The 21,558-nt window shown below is 39.4% G+C and overlaps 2 protein-coding genes across 10 annotated transcripts in view; both read left to right on the top strand.

The window, feature by feature from the left end:
* The window catches only part of LOC121907130 (bromodomain adjacent to zinc finger domain protein 2B-like), a 62,462-nt gene extending 58,540 nt beyond the window's left edge, over positions 1–3,922 (top strand). For all 7 annotated transcript variants that reach the window (XM_042426518.1, XM_042426520.1, XM_042426519.1 and 4 more), the window contains 2 exons: positions 2,434–2,577; positions 2,712–3,922. In XM_042426518.1, coding sequence (XP_042282452.1) covers positions 2,434–2,577; positions 2,712–2,859 — 292 coding nt within the window. In that variant the 3' untranslated portion in view covers positions 2,860–3,922. The remainder of the gene's footprint in view (positions 1–2,433; positions 2,578–2,711) is intronic.
* Positions 3,923–4,519: 597 nt separating this feature from the next.
* LOC121907132 (WD repeat, SAM and U-box domain-containing protein 1-like) lies at positions 4,520–19,854 on the top strand. 3 transcript variants are annotated; one of them, XM_042426526.1, is made up of 11 exons: positions 4,520–5,352; positions 6,582–6,769; positions 7,534–7,620; positions 9,066–9,159; positions 9,787–9,820; positions 9,970–10,010; positions 10,387–10,493; positions 11,100–11,129; positions 13,660–13,836; positions 15,910–15,969; positions 19,429–19,512. In XM_042426526.1, exons 1-10 carry the CDS (start codon positions 4,955–4,957, stop codon positions 15,927–15,929), a joined length of 1,176 nt encoding a protein of 391 aa, XP_042282460.1. In that variant the 5' UTR covers positions 4,520–4,954; the 3' UTR covers positions 15,930–15,969; positions 19,429–19,512. The 3 variants fall into 3 exon arrangements, with proteins under 3 accessions (XP_042282460.1, XP_042282459.1, XP_042282458.1); XM_042426525.1 differs by lacking the exon at positions 15,910–15,969 and adding an exon at positions 19,638–19,854 and having other exon boundaries at positions 4,805–5,352; positions 11,103–11,129; positions 19,429–19,563; XM_042426524.1 differs by lacking the exon at positions 15,910–15,969 and adding an exon at positions 19,638–19,854 and having other exon boundaries at positions 4,805–5,352; positions 19,429–19,563.
* The last annotated feature ends 1,704 nt before the right edge of the window (positions 19,855–21,558 follow it).

Raw genomic sequence — 21,558 nt, 5'->3', positions numbered from 1 at the left:
CAGAGGATCTGAAGGATCTGCTAAGTACATATCTAAAAAGCATGTCTGAGCAATAGGCTGCTTCCAGGACATTCAGTGATTTAAAAACTAGTAAGAAATGCAAAGACTATTTAAAAAGTTGTGATATGTGCCCTCTGTCTGGTCTTAATCAGCACTCGGGCTGCTGCACTCTGAAGTTGTCAACAGCATTTTAAGGTAGACCAAACAAGAGAACATTGCAATAGTCAAACCTAGAGGTTATAAAAGCATGCATTATTTTTTCTGTGTCAGCCTGAGAGAGAAATGGTCTAACCTTAACAATGTTATTAAGATAATAAAAGAACACTTTCATGACATTTCTAATGTGGGCTTCAAAAACTGAGGTCAAAATCAAAGATACCCCCAAGGTTTTTGACCTGGTCCTTGGTATGAAGGGCTAGTGACTGACAGACAGTTGCTCTCTCTGAGCTTTTGCCCCAAATATTATGATCTCTGTCTTGTCTTAATTCAGCTGTAGGAAGATGTATGACGTCCATACATTTATTTCATATATACTGTACATTGCACTAACCTATCAATGGGACTAAGATCATCTGGAGACACAGATAGTATAGTTGGGTGTCATCTGCGTAGCTATGAGACTCAATTTTATGCTTTCTGATGACATCGCCAACGGGTAGCATATAGAAGCTGAAGAGGACTGGACCTAGACTGTAGAAAAAATAATGGACATAGCCACAACGTGACCCTAACGCTAGCTTCTAGCTAGGTTAGCGAGGTGCATTTACAGTCTTTGGTTAACTGTGATAATGCTAATGCTCATTTTTGCTAGCAAAAAACAGGATTAAAACCATTAAAACAAATGTACTTACTGGAAAAAAATGAACATCTGACTCCTTAGAGCATCTTTTAGTGCAACCAAACACTGAACAAGATGAACTTTCACGAACTGAAAACACATTGAAATAGCAACGGCTACGCCTGTACTCTGTGAATCTGGGGTTATGCCATGGTTACGTTACCTAACCAGCGTTGTCACCATGGTAGCAACTTGCCTGTGATGGCACCCACCTGTCACTCAAAGCGGCCACAATCTTATTATGCATAACTTTAAGCCTTAATAAAATTTAAACGGGTGAGTTATATAAAAATTCATCCCCTGTACAGTTGTCATGAAAGGGGAAATTAGCTATAGAGACCAAAACCGTTTTTTGTATGAGGCTGTAAACATGTTTATTTCTTCTGTAAAGTTGGGTATTTTAACATGGGAGTCCAATGGCGATTGATTTGCTTTTGGAGCCAGCCTCAAGTGGCCATTTGAGGAACTCCAGTTTTTGGCAATATCTCGTTGGCTTCATTTTTCAGCCCCAGAAGTTGCTGCTTGGACTGGACCTAAAATAGAACCATGCTGGACGCCACACGTTATGTCTGTTTTCTCTGAGGAGTAGTCACCCAGGGAAACAAAAAACTCCCAGCCAGTTGAATATGATCTAAACCAACTTAGAACCATTCATGAGACCAAGTCTCACCAAGTTTTCAAGTCTGTGCAGTAGGATTTCATGGTCAACGGTATCAAGAGCCACACTAAGATCTAGGAGAACCAGGACTGAAAGCTTATTTGAATCTGTGTTCATTCTTATATCGTTCAACACTTAAACCATTGTAGCCTCTGTGCTGTGATGGGCTCTGAGATGCGACTGAAAAGTCTGAAAGATATTGTCATTTTTAATGAAAGTATTTATCTGTTAAAGTACAACTCTGTCTAAAATCTTACCTAAGAAAGGAAGGTTTGATATGGGTCGGTAGATACTAAGAACTGAAGAATCTATATTAAAATCAATCAATCTATATTATTAAATGCATCAGTGAAGGTGTCTGTGAACAAAGAGTAGTTTTACTATAGTTAATAATTCCTCAGACAGGCAGTAAAAAACAGTTTTAAAAAATGGGGTAAGTATGGGGTCAAGCCAGCACATAGAGGGTTTTTACCTCAGAGACCACCTTTCTAATCAGCTCTGCAAAGTATATTGTCAGTGCTTAGTGCTTTCTAAAACATTATCCGACCTTGTCTGATTAATATTCATTCTAATTGTTGTCATCTCTGAAGTAGGCTGAAAATTCGCTTCACTTAGTATTTGAGAGAAAATCACTGGTGCATGTAGAAGTGGGATTTATCAGGCTGTCAGTGGTTGTAAAAAGGATTGTTTTGGTTCTTATTCATGAGTTCAGAGAAGTGAGCGTGTCTGGCATTTCTCAGCACCTTATTATATTCTGAAAGGTGACCACGGAGTTTATTTTTCCTCCATCTGTGCTTGGTTTAGTTTTTTTACTGTGTCATTTCATGTTATACTGAATCCTGAATGTTGAACTGGTGAAGGTACCTTGAAATGAAGTGAAATTATATTTTTTGCAGTGCAAAGTGCTAACCTTTTGTTTGCCGCTTATTCTCTCCAGAGTGCTGCTGGCTGAGCTGGAGGCTCATCAGGACGCCTGGCCTTTCCTCACGCCGGTCAACCTCAAAGCTGTCCCCGGATACAGGAAGGTCATCAAGAGGCCCATGGACTTCTCCACCATCAGGGAAAAGCTCACAAACAACCAGTATGTGTTTTTTCAGTTTAGTGTTGGCATGTAAAAACATTCTTTTAACGTGTGTATATATTTTATGCTATTTCATTATTTTAGTTGTTTTAATTTGGATAATGCACATAAATCAAAATTTCTAATTATTACAGGTACTTAAATTTGGAGACTTTCATCATCGACGTGAACCTGGTTTTTGATAACTGTGAAAAATTTAATGAAGACGATTCCGCGATTGGACGAGCCGGCCACAACATGAGGAGATTCTTTGACAAACGATGGACTGAACTGCTGAAGTAAACATTTCAAGTGAGGACTTTCCACGCTGTCTACATATCAAACTCTTCACCTGTGACACTAACATACATGGTTATAATAACACTATTGTGCAATGTGAAAGTACAAAGTTCTCCTACTGGACCTGGTGGGAGAAAACACTTCATGGATGAATAATATGAAAGTGCAATACCGTTTTCTTGATCAAAACGCACTGACTCTTGTACTTGATATTGTATTGGTCAATTACCTTTTTTTTTTATCATCAGTACTATAACTTGCTGTATTTATTTTGTCAAGTATTTATGTTATGATTCAGTCTTTTCTAAGGAAAAAGTAAGAAAAACGGCACTCAGCTTTAAAAAAAATATCTAAAGATTGTTTTATCAACTATTAAACAAGCCAATCAAAAAAAAATGTTTACAGCTTTGTGACTCGAGGGTGCCAGCAGTACTAACTGTTCATCTGCATTTGTGATTTAAACTGTGTAAAATACAAAGTGGTATCGCTGACACATGTACAGTGTTCATTTATGTCACTAGTCTTATTTCTAACATGTAAAGTTTGTACATACAGTACAGACTTGGTGAAATATTAATGCATAAGGATGATTGTAGCACTTCATACGTTGCCTGTGCTGAATATCCTCTTGAAACACTGTGGTCTCCTCAGTATTACAGTGCCTGACCTCTGACCTCTAAACAATGGATGTTTTGGTTTTTTTTTTTTACTTATTTTCAGTGTGTGTACTGTATGTGTGTCCTGCACAATGTACTGTAGGAAACGGTTACATAAGAGGTTAAACTTTTCCTCTGGACAGAATTGATGTGGTGCACAGTGTGTTTCATATCCAAGCGTCTCCTTCAGCCAGATCCTCGTCAGACATCCTGTGGACAGATATGAAACCTGCGCCAGGCTTTAATCCAGCTGTGAGTCTGTGTTACGGTCCACTGGAGACATCTCAAGACAGCTTGAAGTAACTGTATTTTATTATCAATATTGTGAAATGAGTAGTGACTTTTGTAGGAACTTTATTTTTAAATAGTGGGTGTGTGACACGGATAAAATAAATCTGTTTTTCAAAATAGCCTTGTTAAGCCCTCAATATCTCCCCCTTTTTAAATGTATTATTATTATTCATTTATATCGTAGATCATCTATAAATTGCAACTTCTAATTATGGATTTCATTTGTAACATCTCCATTTGGATGATATTGGTTTAATACTAAAGTAAAATGGACTGATTTTTTTATTCAGTGCCAGTGATGGACATTACATTTACTCAAGTACTGTACATAAGTACAGGTTTTATGTACTTGTAGTTAACTTGAGTATTCAATTTCTACTGCACTTCAGAGGGAAATGTACTTTTTTACTCCACTGCATGTACTTGAAAGGTGTAGTTTGCAGATTTTTTGATTTTACAGACAAAACATGTGATCAACAAACAAAATATGATGCATTGTTACAGATAAAACTACCCAACAATATATAAGGTTGTTAAATTCAGCTCCAGAAACAACATTAAAGTGCTGATTAGACATGAATGCATCAATAATTATACTCTAATAAGAGCCAGTCTGGATTATGAGTACTTTGACTTTTGATACTTCCAAGTACATTTTGTTGATTGTACTTTAAATACTTTGTACTTTTACCAAAGTAATATTATTGTTTACATTGTGGTATTATTAGTTTTACCTAAGTAAACGGTGCTTATTTCACTGCTCACTTTCAGAAGCAATAATAGTAAAATAATTGGATCAGTTTTTCAGTAGAGAGAATTAAAAACTGCAAACGGACACAAAAATGAGAAAATTCGACTCTGACCATTGAGTAACTCACAGCAACTCAGCGTCACATGACTGATAACAATTATGCAAGATAAACAGACTTTATAATGCTGTGTTGGAAGAGGAAGTGCTTGAAGACAAACCCTTGACGACGCACAGAGAGCAGGTTTGTGTGTTTTTTTGACGGACAGACAGCTGTCAGCTGTTTGTCACTCGCCTCAATTTCTCAACTCTCTCGTCTCACAGGCGGATGTTTGAGCATTTTGCGCCACCTTGTGTGTGAACTCCTCCCTTCTGCTGAGCCAACATACATCTCTGTCACAAAATGGTGTCACTAATTTGCAGTCTTCGACACCACACAGACGAGGTGAGCTGCTGCGCTTTCTCTCCGTCTCTGCTGGCGACGGGCTCCGGCGACAAAACCCTCCGTATTTATAACACAGCGGATTTCTCGGAGCTTCCTTTCTCTCCTCTCTCGGGCCATGACTACGGGGTTCACTGCTGCTGCTTTAGCTCCTGTGGCAGCTACTTGCTCAGCTGCTCCACAGATGGATCCACCATCGTGTGGAGCTCGGAGACAGGTGAGGTGTCGGCGGTGCTGCAGCATCCGGGCCGCAGTCCGCTCCGAGTGTGCGCACTGGCGCCCGACTCCTCCCTGCTGCTGGCCGGGGCCTCTGATGGCACCGTGGCCCTCTGGGACCTCCCCTCCAAGACATTACGCAGGTACAGTGTGACCCAGTGCACGTCATATATAAAACTGGGATATACTGCATCAAGTAAGACCAATAAAGAACTGGTTTCTAGCCTTTGATTTACATTTAAAGCACATGAAACTTTGTTTAAATGAAATATTTCTGTATAAATATTCATCAGCCAACTACAAAGTTAAATTTGGGGAAAGCATCCTTGGGTTTAACACTGAAAAGCTTTAATTCAGTGTAGAGCTGCAATGATTAATCGATTAGTTGCCAACTATTAAATTAATCAACAACTATGTTGATAATCGATTGTTTTGAGTCATTTTTTAATAAGAAAAACCCAAATTCTCTGATTCCAGCTTCTCAAATGTGAACATTTTCTGGTTTCTATGACAGTAAAGTGAATATCTTTTGGTTGTGGATTGTTGGTTGAGACAATACAAGACGTTTGAGGACACATTGGCCTTTGGGAAAGAGAGATCAACATTTTTCACAGTTTTCTGACATTTTATAGACCAAACAACTAATTGAGAAAATAATAGACAGATTACTCGATAATGAAAATAATCATTAGTTGGAGCCCTTGATCCGATTGATTGACAAATAGAGACGTCTCCCTGGCAACACAAGCAAAACAACCCAACAAGTAGTGCTAAAACAATCCAATCTTTTATCAAGAAAAAATTAAAATATTTGCTGCTTCAGACTTCTCTAATGTGAGGATTTACATCTTTTCTGTGTTAAGTTCATCATTAATTCAATTGGCCTATATGAGCTTGTGATGTTCTTTGTCACTATGACATTTTATCATCAGCAGAAAATGTCATCAGTTTGCAGTCCTGCTTTTATTGCAAAATGCTGATTGGTGCACAGAAATATGTGACATCACATCTTTCCAACAGTCACGCCCACTGAGAACAACACAATAATGAAATTTCTCAAAATAAAAAAAACTAAAATTCTTCCAAATTTGGCTGAAAATAGTGTGTTTATGTAAGACTGACTGTGAAACTAGAGTTGTAAACAGGGCCTTTAAACAAGTTAAACTCAAAAGAGAAGAGTTGGGGCCAAATGAAATAATAATACTTCAGGTTACAGTTGACACATGAGATTAATGGAGATCAGTGAGCTCCATCAGCTACACGAGTTCTTCGATTGGAGCAACAGAATCAGTAATTCTAATGAAATAAGTTGACACCACCGTCTTCATATTGTGGATGATGTCATTTTAAATCTAAACGTTTTCCCTCACAGATGCAGTGCAGTGAGCGAGGCCAGCGTGGTGGCTTGCTGCTTCTCTCCGTGCAGCCAGATGTTTGTGACCGGCTGCACCAACGGAGACCTCAGACTCTGGGACGTGGACATCAGCCTCCTGCATGCTGAGAAGGACGCCCACGACCTGGGCGTCACCTGCTGCAACTTCGCACCCCAGTTCAAAGTTGGTGAGTCTTTGCAGGGTCAGTTCACCAAAAATCGCAAATCAACATATTTTCTTTATATCCTGTTTTCATTAGTGGTGTCCAGACATGCAGATAGTTTGTTTTTTGGAAACTCATTTATGGTAGTAAAAAATGTTATTTTACACATAACTAATGCTGAATGATTAGTTATTAATTCATTAGTTGATTGACAGAGAATCAATTGACAACTTTTTTGATAATGAATTAATTATTGAAGTCATTTATCAAACAAATGTATCAAACCTTTGCTGGTTCCATCTTCTAACATGTGATCGTTGTCTTCCTCAGTTTTTATCATAGTAAAGGTAAAATTTTGGACTGTTGGCCATTATTTTTTGCTATTTTATGACACTTTATAGACCAACCAGTATCGATTAATTGTAAAAAAATAAATAAATAAATAAAAGATTGACAGACTGCTCTGAGGACAGTTTTATTACTTCAGTAGTAAGTAGTTCCACTTTAACAACAGTTATTCACATTTTAGTGATTTGACAGATGTGAGTCGTATATTATCCTTGAACCAAAATGAGATTCACAGTGTTTGTTCTTTGCACTACTGAGGAAGAAAAAACATATTTTTGTCATGGAAATCTGGCTGTAATTCAAACAATATTTTTATGCCACATACAGTGTAAAAGAAGCTTTCATGACTCCACAAACAAGCCGTCAGATGATATTTGTCTTGTAGGATTTAGACTCATTCAAGCATAAACATTCAGAAAGTGTCTGTTTTTGCTCTGCAGACGGCTGCTGTGTGGAGTTTCGACTGGCCTCCTGCGGACAGGACAGCCGGCTGAAAATATGGATCGTTTCCCAGCGTGAAGGAGCAGGTAGGCCTACCCCCTCTGCCCGCTCCCTCAACTGAAGACCCTCTTACCTCATCACCCACGAGAGGACCAGAGAGGAAGAGGGAGAGACAGAACTGACTGCTTTAACCTTGAAATCTCTCTGCAGAATAGAAGAATTTTATTAGTGTGTGGAAAAAATCAGCTGCAGACTGTCTCATTAATAATGGATCATTTTAAGACATTCTGCTGAAATATAGCGGTGGAAGAGGACAGTGTGTGTGTGTGTGTGTGTGTGTGTGTGTGTGTGTGTGTGTGTATGTGTGTGTGTGTGTGTGTGTGTGTGTGTAGAAGAGTTGGAAGGAAATCAGGTGCATATATCCACAGAGACATTGTCCAACAGAACAAGAACATTTCTAGCACATTCACAACGGCTGTATTTTTGTTAGCGCACCAACACGCCATGTTGTTAGTTTCTAAGATGTGTTGCCATGGTAACGACTGTTTCTGGGGAGGATGCAATGTGTCCCACGTGCTTGCGACCCACTGCAGTCCACGGGGATTTTTCATCTCTGAGCAGCTTGTAGAGGGACACAGAACAATGTCTGTCATTGTGCCGTTTCTTTTTTGAAATGTAGTTTTTCAGGTGCTGTGCTGCTGAGTTTGCCTTTGTGAAATGTGCGTGTATGTTTTCTCGGTGAGTGGAGTGCATGCTTGAAGCATCATCCACTCTTTTATGAGAAGGAGACTGAAGTGTAGATGATTCAGAGAAGCAAGGGGCCGATATTAAAGCAGGCATCCGTGTGTTTGTTGTTGATGTCCCTGCCTACTTTGGTATTTTGATGGCGCCATATCTAAATGAAATAACCTTTTTGGTAGCTCTGTGTGTCAAATCTTAAATGTTTATGTTGATATTCTTTTTTTTTTTTTTTTTTAACCTTACTCAGCCATACTGGTGTTTCACATAAGATCATGAATATTTATATAAATAACAAATTAGCCTCCCACAGAGGCTGAAAACAGTGTTTTTAACTCTAATAGAGGATGGAGAGGGTTTGATATAATACATGTGTGTTTACAGGATGGTGATTTAATTACTGCTATAGACCAATTCGTTTTGGCACATGGAATAATTGCACAATGAACTATTAGTTTGTACTCACAAGTGTCTTTGTACAGTGTCGACCGACACAGGTTTATTGCCAGAAAGAAAATCTTTTGTTTCCAAGTGGCTGTCAGCAGGAGGCACAGCTGCGAGCCGGCGAGAGAAAAAAAAAAGAGAGAAAGAAAAAGAGATATTGACAAAAAGTTTGGTGTTGTCACACTGTAGGAGGGAACCGTGTGAAGGGAAAGAGAGCGTCTGTCTGAATTTTAGTCTTTTTTTTGGGTGGGTGGGGGGGTTGCAGAAGTAGGTTGCAGCACAATCTTGCTGTGAACTCTAACCTTGCCTCTGTGTGTGTGTGTGTGTGTGTGTGTATTATCGACCATAGCGTGTGTCGTGAAGCTGCTTCACACTCTCACCAGCCAGTCAGCTCCAGTTCTGTCTTGTGCCTTCTCCTCTGATGGAGAGCTAGTCGTTTCAGGGTAAGACAGTTTCATCACACACACACACACACACACACACACACACACACACACACACACACACACACACACACACACACACACACACACACACACATAAATCACCGTTTGATTTCTTCACATCAGTGAGCAGCACTAATAAACACCTCCTGTGTTGCCAACTAAATATTGACCTTTACGCCTGCCAGGCTTATGTATCCCAATGTCATGAGTTTTTTATTATTCGCTGTGAAATCATTTGCTCATTTGGGAGAAATTAAGTCAAAATGAATCTCCTACATGTTTCAAACGCTCCTTTTTTTCCTGAGTTGTAAACAGCAGATGCCACTGCTGAGCACTGACGCTGCTGTTCCCTCAGTCGGCCACAGGAGGAGTGTATTTTGTTGTGTTTTAACTTCTGGTTGCTTCTCAATGTCCTTCTGCTGCTCCATTTGTGCTTTAAATCAAACATACTGAAGGTTAATCTGTCTTCTGTTTTTTGCACTTAGATGGAAACATTTGAATAATGTCTATTTTTTATTTGGCAAGAATCCTTTTTCTTTTCTGATTATTTTTCTATCATGCAAATATATGCATATGGATTCTGCAAATGAACTTGACTTTGTTTACTCTCTTAATATTCAACAGTTCAGTGGATAAAAGTGTTGCAATATATGACGCGGTAAGTTAAGCCCACAAAACACTGTTTAGCTGTGTTACTTTAGTTAAACATGGCAGAGGAAGATTTCTGAACGATAAATCACAGATTCTGTAAACACCGAGATGCCACACATTCCTGACTGTCCATGTTTGTTTGCACTTTGTTTACAGAGTCAAGGAACCCTGCTGCACACTTTGAAACAGCACGACAGGTAAATGATCGGACCTCCTGCCTATGTGTATGCAATCTGTACAGCTACCAGACAAACCGTAGAATAGGAGTCCCAGTGTTTCACATCCGAACGGGTGTTTTTTGCTTGATTAGTTTTTCCCAGAAGCACTGGGAGCAGTGACGCAATAGTATATTCTCCAGTACATCCCTCTCCAGACAGTCATTGAAGTGGCACCGCAGGTGGGAACCAGCAGAGTGCTTTGAAGTGCTTGAAAGGATTTAAGATACTGTACCATCTAAGACGGGTTTTTTAAGGGTAGAGGGAACCTAACTTTTAAAGCAGATCTCTTCCTGTGCCCATCATACACACACCCCCATCACATTTCATCCCTGCTCCTCTTCCTCCCAACCTGCAGGTATGTGACTGCCGTTGCCATGTCTCCCACCATGCCGTGGATTGCAACGGGCTCCATGGACAGAGCAGTGCATGTGTGGAGAATAGGAGATGGAGACATCGGAGCTGGTGAGTACAGAATGGAGATTTGTTTTGGTTGGCGCCTCCAAATGCACAATCACTCCTCTTTTTTCTTTTTTTTTTTTTTTTTTTAAAAACAGATTGTTAGCACTGGTTCAAAGCTTAGAAGCCATTTGGAGCACCAAAGCCTCCCAAAAGAGCGTTTTGGGAGCAATCCAGCCAGCAGCAGAAGCTCCTATTACATGTGTATTGCTGTCTGGCTGCTGTGCCTAGAGGAGGAATTATGATTGATGTTTATCGGTGCAGCAGGGCAAACTATCACAGATCCTCAGAGAGCTGTTGTTATTGAGGTGAATCCTCTTAAAAAAAAAAAAAAAAAAAAAAAACTAACATGAAAGACAACATTTGGAATACTAAATGAAAAGGTATAATCCTCAGACATCTGGAGGCCTTGAAGCTTCATCAGGGCAGCTCCCCATCTGCCATTAGTCAGGTTGACGTTGACAAAGCAAATTCCATCTCCATGAAGATCTGCCTTTTTATGCCTCCAACTCTTTTTTCTCTCTCTGTGTCTCTGCTTTCCTTTAATCTTGTTTCTTTCTTTCTTTCTTTTCTTCACATATTAAAGTTATTCCCTTTTATGTTTTTCTGCAGCAGCTGAATCCAGGCAGGCAGTGTGCCAAGGTAAATAAATGCATCACTCTGTTTTGCCTTTAGAAATCTTCACAGTAGTAACAGCCGCTCTTTTATTTTAACATGCACTACGTGAGTGTGAAAGCTTTGGATACAGGTGTTCGGATGATGTAATATCTTATTACTTGATCAGTTGAAAACACTTTTATCCCTGAAGCTATTCTTGTATCAGGCGGATTTGTCTTTTTGTATATGATTGAGAGCTTGTCATGTGATTTTGTGTTTTGTGGTGTTTATACAGTACATATTGTGAAAAGGCCGGCGTTTTGAAGCTGATGAGGATCCTAAAAAAACACAATGTAATAGTGACTGACTGGCTTTGAAGGATGAGGCTGCTGTTAGTCAATATTTTTCTTATTGTCAACAAATCCCATGAGAAGACCAAAACCATCAATGCAGAAGTCTGTCTCTCAACAATTTCTCAGCCCATTTGCTCCTAATGAGTCGTTAAAAATGGATTCCAAATATAAAATGCTCATTAGTTTCTTAAAAAATGGTACTGTAGTTAGTATCAAACATTATGAGAGACGAGTTTATCGCAACATTCAACAAGGCAATTTAAAGTGCTTTATATACAGTAACATAAAAAGGCATTAAGACAAGATATTAGATAAGCGTAAGACAAAATAAAAAGACACATTAAGTAGAATTTACAAATATAATAAAATAGAAGATAAAAATTGGAGTAAAAAATGAAAGTGCAGCAACACTGCAGTGCAATATATGAATAAATATCCACAAATTTAAGTAACATTAAACTTAAGAAATATTGTGACAAAAGTCCAACTCAGCTGTCAATCAACGTCCACACAGCAGAAATCAAAGCTACTATAAGTCTTCAAATCTTCTTAAATGGAGCAATAATTTCTAAGATGACCACCAGCACACTTATTAGAAGGCCTGAATTTAGCAATTGAGACCGAAATGACTCGTTGAAACAAATGATTGACGTAGTATTTCTAGAGCAAAGTTGATGCTTTTTGAATGGGAGTCAGTTGGAGTCAGGGAGCCTTTAGAGCCTGCATCTGGCAGCAGTCGGTGGCATCTTTAAGGTACATTTGCACTGGCTTCAGACTGAAGTTGTGGTAGCTGCGGCTTGGTACAAAGTGCACTTGTCTGACGTCTCCCTCGCTCACCTGTTTGTTTTGTTGCTCCTGTTAGAGCGGAACAACCAACCGACCCTGTCATCATTCTCATTAGTTTATAGTGATATCAGGTGTGTAGCTCCACCCAACTTCAACCTGACTAGGGATCTAATTAACCAGAGTGATTGAAAACACCGTGGGTTTGCAGATGCCAGGTGCCCTTTTTAAAAGTTGTAAGGTTCAATTTTAAAAGCATCAAGAGTTGGAGCAGACTTCAAGTTTTCTGGAAGTTTGTTCTTGATACTTGGTGAATAGTAACGGCTCCTGTACAACTAGTTTTGACCCTGGAGCCTTTCCTAAGCAACCTGAGAGGTCTGGATGGTTCATAACATAGCAGCAGGTTGGAAATGTACTTTGAGCCTAAACCGTTTGGTGCTTTAACTATTTTAAAAGATGTTAACAGTACATTTGTTGGGGACTATTTTCAGCCAGGGATTAACACAGATTTTGTGAGTTATTGAGTATTTATGGCAGCAGGATGGTGAATGTGTTTTTACATAATATTAACTACACGGCTCATTTTCATCATAATGAAGGAACATGTCACCCAGTGCAACAATACAGCTTCTGGACAACAATGGAGGTCTATAACACAGAGGAATAAACCATATCAGGCTTTGACTACACAGACAGTTCTCATTAGCTGTTCATTGTTTGTTTTGGTTGTTTCACGGGACTTGTTGATAATAAGAAAAAAACAGAATGAAGGGAGATGATGAAGAAAGCTTTGTGTGTGCATCTGCCCAAATAATTAAAAAGTGTAGTCTGAGCTGTCCCAGTCTGCAGCGAAGCTCTGAGGTTTTCTTGCTTCTGGCACAGTGTTTCCATGACTCAGTCTCCTAGACTGGGAGACTCCAGACTGTCAGCTGCAGGGAGGGAGGTGGTGTTACTCTAGTCTGCTCACTGTCCTGAACACTTCCACTGAGAACAACTGTGCTTGGGGCAGGATTTCTGTTTGTCTGGTGTGTTTCTCTCACCAAGGAAAGATCACCTTTAACCGACAGCTGTTGAAGATGTCAATCGCGATTTTTTTTAAATTTAATTTTTGTCTGTGTTTTTGTTATTTTCATAGATAACTAGTCACAAGAGTTATCAAACTCTGCCTTTTGTGGAGGAAAATAGCCTAAAATGAGCTTATTTTTTAATTTCTTTCGTAGGCACATGCCAGATCAGGAGTGTGTGTGTGTGTGTGTGTGTGTGTCTGTACAGGAAAGTAATTGTCACTCTCATATCAGCGCAGAGCGAATATGTCTGTTTTGTTGAAGAGTGTGAGAGGAAATTGTTTGTTTGCATCAGATTAAGTTTCCCTGCAGTAGATGGGGGAGGGGAGGGGGAACAGCAGAGCAATGCCTCCCTTCCTGTTGTGTGTTTTGCAGGAAGGAAGTTGCCAGGTCACTCCAGGCTGCTGCTCGCTGATTGGTCAGAGGAGGATGTGCGGACTTGGCTGTGCGAGGAAGGACTAGAGGGGCTCGTCAGCGTCTTTAAAGCCAACAACATTGACGGACCAGAGCTCAGCCAGCTGGACAAGGAAACGGCGGCCGAGCTGGGAATCGGTGAGAACGAAATATAAAACACAGTCACGTACGTCAGTGTGCAGAACAAACACATTAACAGGGACACTGGGATTCAGTGTTTTCATGGGGATTTGTTTGACCCTAAAACATGACAAGCCTGAATTGGATAGTGTAATGTAAGCCGCTTTTATCATTGCTCTGATTTATGCCCCCCCCCCACACACACCCACACACACACACACACACACACCCACACACACACACCCACACACACACACACAAAACTCTTCCCAAATAGTGATCTGATTTATAAAGCAGCAGCGATTCTGTCCGCTTATACAAACACAAATCACGCTGCGAGGACAGTACCCCACAGGATGACCTTTACGTCACAAACAATGATAATCCCTCTGAAAATAAGATTGGTAGATTCACGGTCGTCCAAGGTCTAAGCGTGGAAAGTCACTATAAAAACTGTAGCCAGAAAATAAAAAGCTTTACCCCCCCCCCCCCCCCCCCCCCCACCCCCCGCAGTAGTTGGACATGCTGTAGACTTCAGTAGCATCAAATGTACAATGTGTGTTTTCAGTCTTCCTGTGTTTGTTTGTCTGGTATTTAACAGGAAAAGTTCAAAACTGCTCGATAGATTTAGGTTACATTTGGTGGAAAGTGAGCCAGGTCATCATCATGTGGTTCTTGCATCTTCATCCATAACACCTGGGACCAGATGTATAAAACTTGCAACTAAAAGTCTGCGTGTGCACAAAGAAAGAAATATGCACAGTCACATCTGCATCTACATCTTTACATCTGCTTTATAAATCCTGTGCTTTTGCATAATTCTGTTTTGTAATTTCCCCTCATTGGGAAAATTCAACTAATTAATTCATTTTTTTATCAGAACAGACTTGATCTTTGATATTTTATTTAAGATCTCTCACATATACATATACAGTACATATTACTACATGAGAGAAAAAAAGTCTATTTTTAGTTTTTCCTTATCTGAATCAAGGGTCGAAGGACAGAAGATGTTTTATTGCTGTACAAATTGTGAAGTCCCCTGAGGCAAATTTGTGGTTTGTCATATTGGTCTATACAAATAAAAATTGACTATATATATTACATAGATTGAAAAAATAGGAAAAATAATTACCATTAAAGAGGGCCCAAAGTTGAACATAAGGGTTTTTCTGGTAAGACTGAGCATGAGTTAAACTGCAAGGCCATGAGTGGAGGAAAGAAAAGTTACATTACATCATTACATAAAGTAATAATACTAGTGACAGAGGAGTATATCCTGTTGATTCACATTAATGGAATGCTCTTAAAAAAAAAAAAAAAAAAAAAAGGGGCCATTTAGTATGAAAATCTGGCCCCAATTTGACAGCTTAATGACAATTTTTCAGATGCTGCAATTCGCCCAACCTGAGTAATCCACCCGGGGCAGCTGGTGTTTTTTATGTATGTGGTAATAAGCTTACGTCCCAACATCAATACTGTTTGAATCCACTCACTATCCGCAGGGCGGGGGGAGACATCTGTAAGTGGGGAGAGATCTCCCAACACGAATAGGGCAGCGGAGCGTTGAAATGTTGAATTTAATCCTGTATATTTATCCAGAAAGTTTGAATTTTTGGACAGATTCACAACATATTCATAAATGTGCCATCAGTAGCTTGACATCTCCAACAAGAAGCATTTTCTCTGTACATGTGTATATATATGTGCATGTGTGTATATACATATATATTGTACAAATACATTAATATATTGTATTGTTGAACACCGAGGCATATATTAGAGTAGAAAATGATAATTATAAATAACAAAAATAGATCTGATCGCTTTACCAAGGTACACAAATTCTCACCGCAGGTTAAAACCTCATTATTTTCTACTGGTGAAATAACAAATTTAGGGGATTGTTAACCTTAGATTGTGCATCCTTGGCAGAGATGTGTGTCCTCTTTGCTGCTTCCTAGTCAGTATTTTAATATTGGTAGTTTCAGTTGTCATTCTGACCACAGTTTTGAAGGGAATTTATCAGGCGCTCACAAGCTGCCTTGAATGTTATAAAGCCCTGAAAAGCTGTCTTTACTCTGATTACAGGTCCTTTGTGTCAACTGTAATCATGTAACAAGCTGCATCAAAGTTCCACCCTTAATCACGGTAAAAACACCCTTTTGGCTGTTGTTGTGTTTTGCTTTAATTGGACAGCAGTAGACACAGAATACAACTGTTATTCCAACCTGCACTGCAGGACTTGAGTGTCCTTTTTCCATGTGTTTGGTATGGAGGACAGCTCCCATCATTACCGCTAGAATGAGGATAGAGGAAACAGCAGATTGCCACATCTCCTGTCCTTTTTGTGCTCGGCAACCATCAACTATCATTTTCCATGCGTGCTGTTTGTGTAAATGTGTGCATAGACACACATACACGCGCACACACACACACACAGAGCAAATTAGATTTGCTTGATGAAATATTCATGAATCTTTGAGTAAGGGGAGGGGAGATAAAAGTTTCTCTCGGATATAATTAAGCGTATCACTGTGGAGACAAGCTCATTCTGCAGTTTTATTGTAGCATCTCATCAAATTATCAGTCTAAATGCAAAGCGGACAGTGTAGTACTCATGACTAGTGCCACCATGAAAAACGTACACATCACCTTATAGAGATGTTGAGCGCAGTTTTTCCATCCAAGAGTAGCTCCCTGGATGAATCAGACGACTCAAACAGTTCAACATGTTTCATCGAGAGAAGTTATTGATTGATTGAGCACTGTAATTTCTTGTGACGTTGTTTGTTACGTCAGCAGAGTTGCACGCAGGGTTTGAAAGACATTTGGTTCTTGGAAACAAGGAACCATAGTCTTTGTGATGTGGTGCTTGAATGTTTTCTTCCCTCCATCCGTCCCCCCCATCCTACTCTATGAATGACTGCAAGAGAAAGACAGACACAACACTTCATGTTGCTGCAGTGAGAGAAATAGCCGGTCCTCAGCAGCAACAGACGCTGATTATTGTTAATTAAGACCTCTTCAGGTTGTTGGAGACTGATTATGTGCTATAATTAGATTATTTTCTTTCAGAGCTTAGTGCTCCAATACATTATGATATACGGGAGGAAGGGTTTCAGCAGGGATGGAAGTAATGAATTACATTTAATGTAACTAAGTAGGTTTTTTTTTGTGTGATTTTTGTCATTTTACTAAGTATTAAGTATTTTTCTCATCTTAAGTTTTGTACTTTGCTACATTTCAAGTCGTATCAGTTACACATTAAGAACAAAAGTCACATGAAAAAGTCATGATAAGCCGTGTGTGTGAAAATGGAACAAAAGTGTGTAAACAGGACAAAAATTGCACAACGTACAATAAAGTTAAGGACGAAGGCATTAAGGTTAGTATTAATGTAAAGGTTGCATCTATAGTCTACCTTAATGCATCACTGATTTGATGCAGCACGACGAGCATTGAGTGACCTAAATTGAACCACCCACAACGTTGACGACCATCAGCTTGCCTGGTGTACATGTAGCTAAAACGCTCATGTAGTTTATGAACTTTTACCTTCATGGCCTAGTTTTGACTAGTCCCTGTTGTCACTGAGCACTCATTCAGCTCAAAAAGGTAGAAAACAACATTTGAGGAGCACAGTGGGACAGAAGAAGCTGAGTGGAGGGTTATATTCTACATTAAATGAATAAGCAGAGAAGCTGAACGTCGAGCAGATTGCTGAGAGCCTCATGGAGCTCACAAGTACAACAACAAACTCACTTATTGGTGCAACTCAATCTCCAGAGGAGAACGTCAATAACTGCTGCATTGCATAGCAACATAGCATTGTGTGTGTGTGTGTGTGTCAGCTTTATGTGTGCTGCAGCCGCTGAGTTTATTGTTTATACATATTTGTGTTGCCTTGGTGATGCTGTTATATGCACAGACTGCAAAGTGCCTGTCTATAGAGAGGAATTTATCGTTGGTCTCAGTGGTGAGAACAAGGGCAGCTTGATGTTGTTCTGCTTGTCAGTGCATACGTAATGTATTTTATTTTATAGCCTTGGTGTTTTTTAATTGAATTGTTCTATCATATATCATCATCATCATCATATAACATTTTCATTGCAGTCTCTCCCATGTGCCACATATTCGTCAGAAGCAACTTTAAGCCATAAGTTTAATCACCCGTTCCCAAATTCAATTTGTTCTGGTATTTTGTGACATGATTTCCAAAGACATTAACTCTAACCTAAAACCAGATGCTTTAGTAAGCTTTCTCAGCACATGTGAATCACTTGTGCCCCTCCGCTACAACTCAGAAACACTTCTATCATTACAGTTAAAAAAAAGAATAAGAAAAAAAGAATACTGATATCTTCAACTAGTCCCAACCGATAAAATGTGACTTGTTAACGCCCTACATTTGGAGAGGATTAAAAAAAAAAAAAACCTGTTATATTTTTTCTGTTGCAACCTGCGTTTCATTACAGGGCATGAATATGAAAAAGTAGGCTGGTCCTCAGTAGCAGCAGGAAGACCCAGACCAGATCCTGACACGTCTCGATACCCCACAAGTAAATACTGAACTTGGGAAGACTGCCTTCAGTACTTTGCGCCATATAAACGTTATGAATTAAAAAGGACTTGCTTGGTGATTTTAAGCTTTTAACTTTGGACCTTTTTAGAGACGTGATTGTTTCTGATGCGGTTTGTATGTGCTTGTGCGTGACTGGTTGTACCTACTTCCTCAGCTGTACTCAGGTCTCTCTCGCATTACCTGGATTAAATTGAATTTATAATGATTTGTTCGAATTTGGCAACCCCTAATGAAATACCTCACACCATGATATACATAAAAATCAGTGAAATATAGACAGGAAAACGGATGGATGTTATCTTTATGTGAAATAAGTTGATTTAACAAAAATTATATTTGAGAAAATCTCCTCAGGACTTGAGGATGCAGACGGGAAGAACATCACTGAATCATTGTCTGTGTGAGATCTCTGCGGCTCCGCCACTACACGACGACACACCACTAATCTGCAAAGGTCATCCCTCAGTCATAGCTGGTGGTTAAAATGTGCAGCATTAAAAGGGTGCTGTCAGCAGGCGGAGACGTGAAGCTTTGTGTGGAGTGATTTTTCCTCTTTTGAATTGTCTGAGTTTTATTTCCCAGTGAAATAATGAGAGGTGTCAACTTTAAACTACAACCCACACAAACTCCACTGGGGAGACAACTCGCTTGTTGTAAAACAGTCATCGTCACGCAGTAAATGAGTCTGGCTCCGTGTGTCTCGGCGCAGATTGATCGAGGAGAGGTCCAGATTTATCCCCGCGTTTGTCTTATCTGAGAGAGCAGAGAGCTTTCTGTTGAGTGTCTGTCACCTCGCTGATTCAGTGTCACAGAAAGACACTGAAGACGTGCTGCAGTTAACATGAGCGTGTAGTTGTATGAAGATGACTTTGTTTATGTGAAGTCTTTGATGATGAATGCTTAAATGTTGGATACAAACAACCTTTGCTGCACTAAGTTTGAAGTGTTACAAGACATTGCAACACATGTGCCTGCATTTGCCTGCTGTGCTGAACAGAATATTGAACAGGGTCTTGGTTTCACAGAGTCTGTGGGCCTCCGCGGTCGTCTCCTGAGGAAAATTGAGGCCCTGAGGGCAGAGCAGAGCGGTTCAGAGGCCCCAGATGAATTTCTGTGCCCAATCACCAGAGAGCTGATGAAGGAGCCAGTCATCGCCGCAGGTTAGACGACCAAACGCTCAATACATTTATGCCAGAGTGTATATAAGGTGTAATAATGTGTGCCTTCTCCATAGATGGATATTCCTACGAGCGAGAGTCCATTGAAAGCTGGATCAGGGGCAAGAACAAAACCAGTCCCATGACGAACCTGCCTCTACAGACCACACTCCTCACCCCCAACAGATCCCTGAAGATGGCAATAGCACGATGGAAGTCCAGCAGCTCAGTTTAGCCTCGTTTCTCAGAATCCCACTAAACAGGTGCTTCATTAAACCGTAATTGCTCATCTGATACCAAGTGCTCTTATTAATAAAAGTAATTACTATAATAGAGTTTTGTTCAGGGTCCCACTCAGAGTCAAATCTGACAATATAATCAGAATCGTAAATCAATGGATATTTACTTAATAAACAACTATTCCTATTTAGAAACAAGCCTGCATACCTGCTAATTATCAAGACATTATACTGTGTATCTGAAGACACAATTTATTGGGTTAAAACAACACTGTGTAACTTTTGAAAGCAGAACAATCTCATTCTTTCCCAGTTAAACAGCCTTGTGCTTGTTTCATTTCACTGCTGCTACAGACTTACTTGGTCTGGTACAACCAGTAGCTAACGGTGGCTAATGTTAGCTAACTTTGGGAAGATATTGCTTTGTAACTGACATTATGACTCATCTCTACTCCTGCTTCTGTTACACACATCACAGATAATCATTTCAATGGTTTTGTCTCAAATGTACAATAAGAAGTAAAACACTGTATGTAGCCAGAAATCAATGGAAATTCAATGACTTATCCTGTAATTACTACCTGTGGCCGCTGATTATTTATGATGATGTATGGACTGTAGACTTTTTGGAAGCTTTATAATGTTTACACTTCTGTTCAGGTTCATGACAATTATTAAATGTCCTTTTAAACAATCTTAATCTGTTTTACAATGAGAGTCAGCAGACGTGTTTGTTGTTCCCTCAGTGGGTCTTTATTCTCTCTCCCATGGTGGCTATGGCAGTTATACTCTATTACAGTATGTGATCACAGCTAATAAAGCTCACAATACTGAAAACATGGCAACAATTGCATTTAACATACATATTAAAATAGAGCCGATGGCACTGTGCCCCAAAACTGTTTTTATAGTTCTTTTTTTTTACTCCGAAATATACTGTAAACTGCAATTGTAGCATGCACTTAAACTCAATATTATTGAGAATCATAAAATGTCTTAGTAGCTGTGCAAAAATAACTATATAAAATATATTGCTTTTACAATTAAGCCATCGGCGCTGTAAATAAATTAAACTAGACAGCAACAACAAGCAGATACAGAAAGGATTTCAATTCCATGTTAATGATTTATATAATGTACAAACATATTTAACAAATGCTTTTTTAGAACATTTAACACCATTTAAACAACATTGTGCATAAAACTCAAAATACACCAGTCTGAACTTGTCAATACACTTAACATAATCCTTCACTGAAAAGAAGGAAAAGTACATATTTATATAATATACACAACAAGAGGATCTATAACATCCTTCGTAAAACACAGGAATGCCCGTCCGTTAGACTTTCTTACACCTTCACTGTGGAGTTTCTTCTCCTTATTTCTCTCAGCACCATGGACGTAATGAACCTAGTTCAAACCCCATTCAACTCTTTTTAAACTGCTCTGTAATAATGCATTACAATACATTATGTTGTAACTGAATGTTGTTTAAGCACTTAAATGGCCTAACTGTGTATAAAGTGCTTGCTGTCACTGTTTTGTTGATGAGGACTGTACAGTACATGCCCAAATACTTCCTTCAGTGCAACGTCTCCAGCTTGGCTGAATGACAGTGGACATGTTGTCATGTAACAGAAGCTGACAGCCACAAGCGGCAGGTTGGGAGGAGGGAAATCTGGAGCACACTGCTTGCAGTCTGTATTCACACATACTGTGCTTCTTACAAGGCTTAAAAGTGAGACTGTATTCTTTC

Source organism: Thunnus maccoyii, chromosome 11 (assembly GCF_910596095.1).
Source record: "Thunnus maccoyii chromosome 11, fThuMac1.1, whole genome shotgun sequence".
Lineage (NCBI taxonomy): Eukaryota > Metazoa > Chordata > Actinopteri > Scombriformes > Scombridae > Thunnus > Thunnus maccoyii.
Note: the sequence above shows the minus strand (reverse complement) of the source record. Positions and strands in the feature narration are given on the sequence as shown.

What these genes read in the sequence shown, in the direction of transcription:
- LOC121907132 (XM_042426524.1), top strand. Translation starts at nt 4,955, where the DNA reads ATGGTGTCACTAATTTGCAGTCTTCGACACCACACAGACGAGGTGAGC. An exon ending in GGAGAGCTAGTCGTTTCAGG is followed by an intron (nt 9,160 to 9,786) that starts GTAAGACAGTTT and finishes AATATTCAACAG; the next exon opens with TTCAGTGGATAAAAGTGTTG. An exon ending in GGCGGCCGAGCTGGGAATCG is followed by an intron (nt 13,837 to 19,428) that starts GTGAGAACGAAA and finishes TTGGTTTCACAG; the next exon opens with AGTCTGTGGGCCTCCGCGGT.